The sequence below is a fragment of the Lolium rigidum genome, chromosome 4, assembly GCF_022539505.1.
Source record: "Lolium rigidum isolate FL_2022 chromosome 4, APGP_CSIRO_Lrig_0.1, whole genome shotgun sequence".
NCBI classification, from domain to species: Eukaryota; Viridiplantae; Streptophyta; class Magnoliopsida; order Poales; family Poaceae; genus Lolium; species Lolium rigidum.
The window spans coordinates 158,018,063-158,029,511 of record NC_061511.1 but is presented as its reverse complement, the minus strand read 5'-3'; the positions used below and the strand labels follow the sequence as shown (position 1 = coordinate 158,029,511).

Sequence of the window (11,449 nt, the reverse complement as noted above, 5' to 3'; positions counted from 1 at the left end):
TACCCAAAAATACGTTTTAGCAAAGGTCACATTGAAGTTTATCACAATCAACTTGATTATCTACTTCAATTCCAACAACTTAAGTGAAATCCAATCTATTTGAAAAGTTTTATTTAAAAGTGTCGAAAATTCCTAGATTTTCTAGGCACGAATGGAATGCACACGTCATATTTCCTATTTATTTCTAGTCTCTAATCCTCGGATGTTACAAAGATCATTAGTCGATGTTCACCGTCAGCGGGGGCAACAGCCTCCTCTTTCATCAACAGCTCCATCATCGTCTCGTCGTCGTTGTCCACTGTGGCAAAACGCCAAAAACCTTGTGGGCGAGACGGATAAACAACGTTAGCATGCGCCATTGTTGTGCATGTGAGTCGGGGTCGAAGAGGACATGCACTGCCAAACAAGAAGGGACCAGCGACGTGTGGTGGCGGCGACTAGTGAGGCCGGGGCTTGTCTGCCCCGTTGTATTGCTCCGAGAGCACGGTGGAAACAGTGGCCATTCCGGCCAAAATGAGACAGCATTTAGTCGGAGGTGGTGGTGGCGATTCTGGGTAGGTGGGTTGGAGTGGTTGTGTAGACGGCGATTCTCCAGGGTGGGAGGCGGGTCGGGAGAGTTGGAGGGAGTTGGGAATGGGCGCGTGTGGCTGCCAAGGGGTCCCGCGGGCGAAATCCGACGTGGTCTCGAGTGCCGGCACTCCCAACCCAGCCCTTGTGGGTAGGGTCGGCATGGGGTTGCCAGCTATTGTGTTGGGCTCTAAATTTTGTCGGTTAGTTAAGGGGTCGCTGGTGCGAGCCCAATTTGTGGCCAGCACCCGAGTAAGGCTACTGAGGGCGCTATTGAGGCCGCCAATGGAGATGCTCTTAGAAACAGTTGGTTGAAGGTAGATATTTGATTGTGACATAGGCGTTTTATGTTCTTTTATTGAACATAGAAGCCCACAATGAGCTCTACTAAACGAAAATCTGAAGAACCAAAGAGTTGTAAATGAACTGTACATAACCGACATGGGCAGTGACTACCATGGCCCAAAATTCTAATATAAGTACTCCCTGGGTTCCATAATTCTAGTTTTAGTTCAAATTCGAACTAGACCACAACAAGAATTATGGAAAAGAGAGAGTGGTATTCCCTAAAGCAAAAGGAGTAGTAGAAGTATTATTACAATGCTTTCTTGCTATAAGTAGTATTCACTAAAGCTATACGAGGAGAATATAGTTGCCACACAATACCTTCACGGCCGGGTTACCTTTACTGCCACTATTTTCCTTTTTACCGTTTTACCTCTACAGTCTTATCAGTCGTCTGTCAAATTCTCTCTCTTTTACCCTTCCCTTTCCCTTCACCCCTTCTCTTTTCTCTTTTCTCTTTTCTGAGAATATAGGAATCGTTGGTTTAGACACAAGACAAACACAATAAAACAACGAGAGGATGAAAGATATATTGTATATGACAGTGCAGTAAAATCTGGAAATTTGAAACCTATCACGCATTGCGTATTTCACACCACTACGTAACTAGTATTTATAAGCCATGCCATTGGGCCATCCGTTTGCGTTCTTGTGCCCCTACTGGAGACAGGCAAAAACTCTGTCCAGTAGAGAAGCAAAATAGTTCAGTGGTAAATAGAAGAGGAGGATGAAGAAGGGGAAGTGGTCCAAGGAAGAGGATCGCTTGATGAAAAACCACATTGAGAAGTATGGCATTGGCCGTAGTTGGCAGACATTGGCTGAGACTTTAGGTTAGTTTTCGTTTCCACGCATAACATACATTTTTAACTGTTCATATTGCTACTGGGTCGATCTCTATTAGTTCCCGTAATCCCATATTTATATTTTATTTAAAGAAAGAAAACACGCCGTCAAATGTGATGCAGCTGTTTGTTTGGCTCGCAAATGATTTTCCTGAAAGTTATTGTTACTGGGATAGTGTAAGTACTAGTCATGTGAATTACTGTTGTTTCGATCATGTTTAGTTCAGGACATGTGCAGTAGAGATTGGTCCAGCTTTTATGGACTCGTAGGTTTATCTTACTTGCACAAAATGCATTATTTTGCTTTCGTTTCTAATATTCCCAGTTTATCTTGGAATCACATGAGATGTTTTGTATCGATTTTGTACTTCGAATGTTTCTGTCAGAAGTTGAGGCAGATATCCTAGTCTTGTTCTAGTTCTTTGGCCATTGTTTCCATTCAGAAAGCCAGTAGCGTCCCCACCTCTCATGTTCAAATTTGAAATGATCACTGGCATTTGGCAGGACGTGCATAAGCTAATCGACGCTCACCCCTGTTGCTGAAGCATCATTTCTGACTAGTTTCTTCATGAATTGGCATTTGGCAGGGCTGCAGCGCTGTGGCCGGAGCTGCCGATCGCGGTGGCTGAACTACCTCCGTCCGGGCCTGAAGCACGGCAACTTCACGCTGGCCGAGGAGATGATCATCTGCGAGATGTACAGCAAGAGGGGAAGCAGGTACGCCTGAAAGAAAAACCATGTCCTACTGTTATCGACAACCTAGTGCTGTTTCTTCAGAAGTTAAATTAAATCAGAGCACATTGTGCTTCTTTAATCTGATCCTGCTTTGGCTGCAATGTGATCCAACAGCTGGTCCGTCATCGCCGCCCAGCTCCCGGGAAGAACAGACCTCGCCGTCAAGAACTACTTTCACAGCACGATCGCGAAGAGGCTCACCGGCGCGAGCAGGGCTGCCGCCGCGCGCCGCAGGCCCCACCGCCCCTCTGCCAGCACGACGTCGGACGCCACGAAGCCGGACGAGCTCGCGCTGGTCGCCCATGACGAGGAGAGCGCCACGACAGGCTCGTCATGCCATGCCAGCGGCATGGTGGACACGCCCGTCCTGGCCGGCCCGCTGCCGGCGCGCCCACCGCTGGCCATCGCCGCCGGCAACGTGGTGAAAGAGGAGGTCGGCGAGGCAGCTTGGACTGAGAGTAAGCCGGCCGTGGCGCGTGCGCTTATGCTGCAGAATGCACCGGCGCCGCCTTGTGATGAGGCTGGCGCGATGGACTTGGTCTGCGCCCCCATGTCCCCGATCCCCCTGGCGTTCATGGAGCCGGGCCTGCCTTGGATTGGCGGATTCGACGAGATCGACAGCTTGCTGCCCTGGTTCGATGACTGGTACTCTAATTAAGTGGCTAGTACGTGCGTAGCATGGGCCATCATCGATGGCTAGTTCTTCCAGGAATAGCTGTAACATTGTCATGTACTGTGAAACAATTATTTGTGAGGATTGGGAATTTGAGTAGTTGCATGGCCATGAGTGACCTTGTTATTCTGACTTTCAGTTGATGTAATTCCTAAACACTGCAAGAGTTTCTTAAGTCTGATCTTTACCTCAGCTCAGTAGCCTGATTCAGCTATCTCGCAGATAACTTTCTGAAGAGATAATCTGTTTAATAAGAAACCAAACTATACTCAGCCAGTGGTTCGCATATCCAACATAATATTGATCGCGTCCTTAACAGAGGATAAATGGAAGACACAGCTAGAATAAGAGTACAAGAAAATTTGTATCAATTAATCCAGAAACAGGGTTCATGCATGACCAGGACTCCTGGTTTTTGAACCGTGGGAGCTCACATCAGATTCATGTATAGCCAGTATAGGGTACACCTAACAACCGAACAGCAGGATCATAATGCTTTGCTCTAGGGCGTCCGGTTCAGTGCGCACTGCTGATTTCGCTGTCAGAACACTCCGGTTCTTCTTGGAGTCCGGATCTTAACCGGCCTTACCAACACTTGGTTAACAAGGTAATGACTAGAGCAGAAGTAACACATGTGCATGAGATGATAACATTTTTTCATGCAGTCTTAGTAGCAAAACAGCTATATATTTAGTCAAACACTTCAGTGGTAAACTAGAAAAAACAAGGTGAACCAGAAACGGAGAACGGCCTATTGAAACAAAGGAATTGTGAGCAGCCATGAAAGTTTACTACAGTTTATCTTTAACATCGATATTTAAATAGAAAACCTAAAAAAAGTTAAGTAGAAGACCTTTACTGCAAGATTATCCATGCACTATTACATGCTATATAGGCCAAACAATACCTTCAGGCACAGATGGATTGCTTGAAATTGCTAACAGGACTATACAACAAAGAATGAGCACATCTAATAAAGAAGGAAATATGTCCTAGATAAACCTAAATATTCCTACACGCCACCAGGTTCATGTGGCATTTCTGCAAACTGAAATACTATGAAGCATTGGCTCCTCAGCAGTTCTGGTGGAACTAGTTTGCAGCTAGGAAAACTGAAACTAGAATCACAATTAATAGAACAGACCAGAACAGAGGAAATGCATTGAGCACACATGTTTATTGTTGCACGTGTTAACAGTGCATTTAAGGAATATTTTCTCTACAGGACTTCTACAGGTCTCGGGATAAATTAACTACCAGGAAGCATGAAGACCAAAGACTACACAAAGGAAGCAAGTAAATAATTTTTCTTCATGGACAGGATTTTTCCTCAAAAAACAAGAAAGAGTAATATGATTAGAGCTACTGGAATAGTATGCATCCATCCTTTGTAATCTTAGTAACCTTCTTTACAATGTAGTCATACGATTATAGCGTGTGTTCAACATCATGTGATGCATTAGCATGTAGCACAGCCATACGATTATAGGCTTCAAAATCATGCCAATGTTAGAAATACCCCAACTAATTGTGTTAAGTACTCTCTCTGTTCCATTATTGTTATCGTGGTTTTAGTTCAAAATTTTGAACTAATACCACAACAAGAACTATAGAACCGAGGGAGTAGTATATAACTATATCGAAAGGATATAGGTACATTTACAGTCATCTGAGAATCAACTTGACATTTAAACATATTACTCGAGTTTGTCAAATTGGATATGTCAGTGATTCTGACTTTCGATCCGAATGCTGAAAGCGTCACCAAACGATTCATAGAACATTTATGCATGATTAATAACAATAAGAAGACCAATTGCCAGAAAAAGGAAGTTGAATGTTTCCTAGTATTTACTCAATATGTCCTCTCCTACATGTCAGAGTCGCCATCTTAGTTATTACTAGAGAAAAAAAAGTATACAGTACATTTCCTAGAAAAAAAAAGACTAATTCCATTAGAGCTAATGGAATGATATACATACATCATTTGTACTCTTAATGTAACCTTCATTACAAAATAGTCACTGTGTTCTATGCATGCGTTCAACATCGTGTGATGCATTCAGCATGTAGTACATTCATAGGATTATAGCTTCAAAATCATGACAATGTTAGAAATACCCCAACTAATGGTGATAAGTAGTATATAACTATGTCGAAAGGATATAAGTACATTAACAGTCATCTGAGCATCAAGTCGACATTTACGCATAGATCTTAAGTTTGCCAAATTGGATAATCTGTGATTCTGACTTCCAATCCTGAGTGCTGAAAGCATCACCAAACAACTTCTAGAACATTATGCGTGAGTAATAACAAGAAAACAATTGGCAGAAAAAGGAAGTTGAATATTTCCTAGTGTTTAGTCAACATGTCCTCTCCTATACATGTCAGAGTTACCATCTTAGTTGTTACCAGAGAGAAAGTATACAGTATGTCGTTCCAGTTTGTCATTGCGCCAAAAGTAGTGCGGTTCTAAGATGTCCTTATATTAACACTAATGTTGAGCCATACAATGGTGACTTCTGGCAAACAGCCAAAATGTTGAAGCAATCAAAAGAACCTTCCTATTTCAAAACACATTCTAATTACCCACGTATGGTGATGATGCAAAAAAAAAAGGGTTGAGACTTGAGAGCACACCTGCTTCAAGAACCCCTACCAGTACTCAGATCCTTTGTTGCGATTCAATCGCTAATGCATTGAGCATGATATGCATGACAGCATCGTACACCACACCATCATTATGCAACCCATCACCTGAGAATCAACTTGGAATTTACCAATATATCCCAAGTTTGTCAAATTGGATAAGTCTGCGATTCTGCCTCTCGGTGCAAATGCTGAAAGCATCACCAAATGATTTATAGAACATCTATGCATGATTAATAACAAAGAAAAAGATCAATTGGCAGAAAAAGGAAGGTGAATATTTCCTAGTATTCACTCAATATGTTCTCTCCTACATGTCAGTCACCATCTTATAGTTATTACCAGAGAGAAAAGGTATACAATACATCATTTCAGTTTGCCATTGGGCCAAAAAGGTTATGGTTCTAAGATGTCCCTATATTACACTCTAATGTTGAGCCATCCAATGGCGACCTCTGGCACGCAACCAAAATGTTGAAGCAATGAAAAGAACCTTGCTACTATTTCACAACACATTCTAGTTAACCGTGTATGGTAATGATCCAAAAGAAGAGGGGTTGGGAGCACACCTGCTTCAAGGACCCCTACCAGCACTCAGATCCTTTGCTGCGATTCAATGACTAGCGCATTGAACATGATATGCATGACAGCGTCGTACACGACGCCGTCATAGTGCATCCCGTCAGGCGTGCATTCACATCCCCGGGTGAGTTTTCCGACGTCGAGCAGCCGGAACGGGCCACCGTCACGGCGCAAGATGCATCGCTCGTCCACTTCACGGTCGTAAGCCTGCAGCATGGTGCCGTTCATGCGCGCTCTCTTGGCCTCGGTGTTGAGCATGGGGTTGACGAGGTGCGGCAGGCCGAGCCAGAACATGTGCGGCGGCGGCGGCACGGGCAGCGAGGAGCGGAGGGAGTTGGCGGCGTCGGCGATGGACGCCAGCGCGTCGCCGTACTGCGCGGCGTCGGTGACGTGGAGCATGTGCCAGAGGCCGGAGCCGAGCACGAGCACGTCGGGGGCGCGGGGCGCGAGGCGGAGGTCCTCGCGGAGCAGGCGCGTGAGGTTGGCCTCGAAGGGCGCCCAGATGAAGTCGACGGAGATGCCCCGCGCGGGCACGGCGGCGTGGTAGTCGCTGTGGCGGCGGAAGAGGTCCGGCTCGGCGGCGGCCGCGGCGGCCGGGTCGAGGAGCAGGCGCAGCAGCGCGAGCACGAGTAGCCGCGCCTGCGAGTCCCCCGCCACCATGATCCAGGAGCCGTTGAGCAGGGTGGACGCGTCGTGGCGCGTCAGCCGCGCGAAGCCGCAGGTGGAGGCGAGCGAGGGCGGCCACGACCAGGCGCGGGCGCTGGCGGGGGAGGCGGGGGACCAGGTGACGCGGTGGAGGAAGGAGAGGCAGGAGGCGGAGGAGGTGGAGGAGGAGGGGGATGTGGGGTGGAAGGAGGCGATGAGGAGGTGCGGCAGCGAGGGGAGGTAGGGGGAGAGGTGGACCCCGACGGCGAGGGAGACGAAGAGCGCGCCGGAGAAGAAGAGCACCTTGTTGCGGCTGAGGTGCCACCCGGCGAGGCCCATGGGGACGAAGAGCACCACGCACGCCGCAAGCACGCCCACCTGCGCGCCGGCGGAAACCATGGACCGACCTGGCCCGCCCCCACGACCGAGTTCGCAAGCCGGTGGCAAGGCGGAGGTCCACCAGATCTGGGGCGGCAGGAGGTTGGGCGAGCGGGCGCGCGATCGGCGCGAGAAGTAGGGCCGCCGTGTGGTGTGGGTTGGTGGAGCGGTGGTAGGGCCGGGGTGAGAGGTGGGGGGAGCTGAGGGGAGGGGAGGCCGGCGGGCGGGATGGGAACAGCGGAACGGCAGTCGGGTGGCTCCGGCGATTTGGTGACGCGCGTTCCGCCGGCGTGGATCTAGTCCAGCACAGGGCCCCTGTGGCCGGCTCGGTTCGGCACCGATTTTTTTTTTTTTTTTTGTCGGTTATGAAAATATTATTGTCTGTGTCCCCATTAATGGCGTGTTTTTCTTGTGCTTCGTTATCTGGGGCTATATTCTAGCGCGAACTACAAGTAAAAAATCCACATGTTCCCGAATCTTCTCAGAATTGTATTCTTTGCCCTCCCAGATTTCACTCTTCCACTCAGAAGAAGCAGATCATACTCCTAATGATGTAGGCATATGAATGCAAACCAAGGTTTAAAATAGCGTGCTAAATGAAATAGCGTCCGCCTCCTTTAAACTCTATGGATGCTATATCGTGCTAATTTCGTGCTATATTTCAAATAGCGTTTTGAAAAAAATGTTAAATATAGTCTAAAAATAAAGGATTTCGCTAAAAAGGTTGGATATTTAGTGCAAAAAATGACTGAATCATACATACATAACCACATACAACAAATAGATCTCTAATTTTTCAGAAGGCAACAACATAATATAAATTCTTTATTAAGAATCATCACCATTAGCGATATTAGGTTCTAATCTAGAAAAAGAACCAACATATTGTAGTTCATCACCACGAAAAAGTGAAAGCAACTTAGATTGAAAAAATAGCGCGCTAACGCTATGAAGTTTTAGCACGATATATCATGCTATTTCACAAATAGCGCTATAGCGAGCAAAATTACTAAAATTTAGCGTAGACCCTCCAAATATGCTATTGCGTGGTATTAGCGGAGAAATAGCGCGCTATTTTAAACATTGATGCAAACGGATTGGATCGGATATGTATTCTCTGGAACGGGATATTGAAACGATTTTAGTGCGGAAATTATCCTATCCGTTTACACCGCTACAGTAGCCTAAAGATACGTTGAGTTCCACGAACCGGTACATGTCCACGGATAGAGGCTACCGGTGGCGGCCTAAGTAAACTCATCGAGGGTTTTCGTCCCCTCGTCAGCGACGACGACGCTTTGCTCCACCTCCGGTGACCTTGGGGCCTCGGAGGTGTTGCAGACCATGGCCCTCGCCGGTGGAAGGGTTCTCATTCTTTGTTTAGGTTGTTTTTTTCAGTGTCTTTCTTAGGATGGTAAAGGTGCGACTACATCATGCATGCACTCAGAATAAGTTTCTTCCCGCCCTATCCTTACTCTGGTGGTGTATATCTAGCGATGGCGGAGGGTGTGTGGAGTTATGTGCCCGATGGATCTCCTGCAAACCGGTCGGTTTTCGACTTTATTGGTGTTGTTTCAGGTCAGTGTCTTCCGATCTTCGGTTGTTATCACTGACCATGGTTGCTCTGGTATGTTGGCCCTTCGGCTACTATCTATAGTTAGCGCTGTATGATCGAAAGATCTATATGTATATTTTATTAATTTAACGCTTTCTGTATTGATGGTGATTATTAGTAGATGAACGAAATTTTTGGAAAGAAGAATGAAAGTTGCCGCTTCTTTTCATAGTTCGTGCAGGTTCAATTGGGATTGTGTTAAGAGGTCACCAGGTAACATTCTGGGTACAAAATGCTTGTATTTGCCCCCATGTAACTTTTGCAGCAATGGCAAAGGCGTTGACAATGCGAGAAGGGTTACCTAAAAGTATGGGGTTCAATGTTATTCAGGCCGAATTAGACTCGATGGAAACTATTGAAGGTTGTACAGGGGATGAAGTGTGGTGGAATGAATCATCAGCTATTTTCGTGGATTGTATCTATTTTGTGTCACTCATTGTTCGAGGAAAGTCAACTAGGTTTTACATGATCTAGCTAGTGAGTGTTGTGATTGGAAGCCCCAAGCTTTATTTTAAGCGACTGATAAACAATGTAGTATTTGGTTGGTGATTAATAAATCTTCGTAGTAAAGTCATGTTGGTTTCTTCAAAAAAAAAAAAATCGCACTCCAATCCATTTGTGTGACACGAATCTTAAAGCAAGAAATCGACGGCTGAAGCAAACTCCCGTTCACGGATAAAAGCATTTTTTGCACTATCAACCTTTTGTGGCACACAACGAACGCACTCATCCCATTAAGGCATTGTTTATTTCTCCCGTATTTCCACCACAAAGTTTGGAGATGAGTCCAATAGCCTACCATCCCTCAAATACTCTTCCAAAAAAATACACTAATATGAAAGGGAGTTTTTAATCTAGGCAAAAATGAGGAGATTTCCGAGATATCTGAGGGTTATTCCATCCAAATCAAGAGAAGTAAACGGACTACTAGTGTTTTTCCATAATTTGTGACTCACATCCCATCATCTAAAATACACTAGAAGTAAACAAGTTACATAACTAATTAGCTAATGTATCACGCCATTAGATCATGTGTTTGTTCTTTTTTGAACAGGGAAGGGCGCCGGAGGCACCAATGTGTATTCAGCTCGGCTGCAAAGCAGAGCGTCAATTACAAAATCTTGCCAATCTGAATGTTGAAAGATTGAGATACTAGCAGAGCATGATGGAGTAAAATGTAAAATGAGCTGAACAAACACAGCTGTAAATAGGACCTAGAGATATTAGATCGTGTCGTAACCATCGTACGGGTCAAGGTTAAGCCCCAATACTTAGTGAAACACAGTGCTGCGTTCGCAGATCCTACCCAAGTCTAAACACAGGCTAACTGAACATTCTGCTCAAGTGTTAACGCTCCCAGACTTGAGCCAACCACGAGTGATTCGAACAATCTCCTTCGCGTTCTGAATGACTACATTGGGGCACAAATATTCAGAGCGTTCTACTTCATCAGAAGTTTAAAATGCAAGTTCAAAAAAAACGGGTTTAAACTACCACGACCTTTTTGTTTGTTTGAAAGTAGCTTATCACGTGTATCACGCGATAACTACCACGACCTTCATCGAACATAACAAAACTGCACTTTATTAGCCGGGGGACTAAATCTGAACAGAGTGCTGAAACCCGAATTCGCTCGGTAGCCATCGCAGATTCGACATCAAAGTGGTCAGAGCAAATCAGTAGATCGAACCAAACTGACTGCGAGATGGATCATCACACGAAACCAATTTCTCAATTCGAATGGGGAAACTCATTACAAGCACCAGGACGCAGCTACACACCGAACGGCCACCAGCCCACAAGCCTAATTCCCATCGAAACCCTAACACACAAACGCGAGGACCACCAGCGGGGGCTCAGCCGCCGAATCCGTAGAGGGTGCGGCCCTGGCGCTTGAGCGCGTAGACGACGTCCATGGCGGTGACGGTCTTGCGGCGGGCGTGCTCGGTGTAGGTGACGGCGTCGCGGATGACGTTCTCGAGGAAGATCTTGAGCACGCCGCGGGTCTCCTCGTAGATGAGGCCGGATATGCGCTTCACGCCGCCCCTGCGCGCCAGGCGCCGGATCGCCGGCTTGGTGATGCCCTGGATGTTGTCGCGGAGCACCTTCCTGTGCCGCTTCGCGCCGCCCTTCCCGAGCCCCTTGCCTCCCTTGCCACGGCCCGACATGGCTGACGGTGAGTGCTTTGCTGAAGGTGAGTCGAGAGGGATTGGGGAATTTTTGTGGCGATGGAGATGGAGTGGTGAGGGGTTGGGTATTTATGGTGGAGTGATGCTGGGTTCCCGGCCTGTGATTCGTAGAGAGGGTTTGGCGTGGATCAGTGACGTGGCTGGGAGGAGAGGGGGAAGGGGGTGGTTTGTGAAGCGTTGGATGGGGATGGAGCGCTGCTGTTCGTTTGATCGGAGAGGTGCGGAT

General features: G+C 46.6%; 2 protein-coding genes and 1 pseudogene across 2 annotated transcripts; 1 reads left to right on the top strand and 2 right to left on the bottom strand.

Annotated features, from left to right (window-relative positions):
• Positions 1–1,639: 1,639 nt before the first annotated feature.
• On the top strand, positions 1,640–3,147 carry LOC124647689 (annotated as a pseudogene).
• A 3,081-nt stretch (positions 3,148–6,228) lies between these two features.
• Positions 6,229–7,440, bottom strand: LOC124705551 (protein ALTERED XYLOGLUCAN 9-like). The gene has a single exon (XM_047237256.1). The coding sequence runs from the start codon at positions 7,438–7,440 to the stop codon at positions 6,409–6,411; it is 1,032 nt and encodes a 343-aa protein (XP_047093212.1). The 3' UTR covers positions 6,229–6,408.
• Positions 7,441–10,890: 3,450 nt separating this feature from the next.
• Positions 10,891–11,235, bottom strand: LOC124706124 (histone H4). The gene has a single exon (XM_047237786.1). The coding sequence runs from the start codon at positions 11,200–11,202 to the stop codon at positions 10,891–10,893; it is 312 nt and encodes a 103-aa protein (XP_047093742.1). The 5' UTR covers positions 11,203–11,235.
• Between the last annotated feature and the right edge of the window lie 214 nt (positions 11,236–11,449).

What these genes read in the sequence shown, in the direction of transcription:
- LOC124705551 (XM_047237256.1), bottom strand. Translation starts at nt 7,440, where the DNA reads ATGGTTTCCGCCGGCGCGCAGGTGGGCGTGCTTGCGGCGTGCGTGGTG.
- LOC124706124 (XM_047237786.1), bottom strand. Translation starts at nt 11,202, where the DNA reads ATGTCGGGCCGTGGCAAGGGAGGCAAGGGGCTCGGGAAGGGCGGCGCG.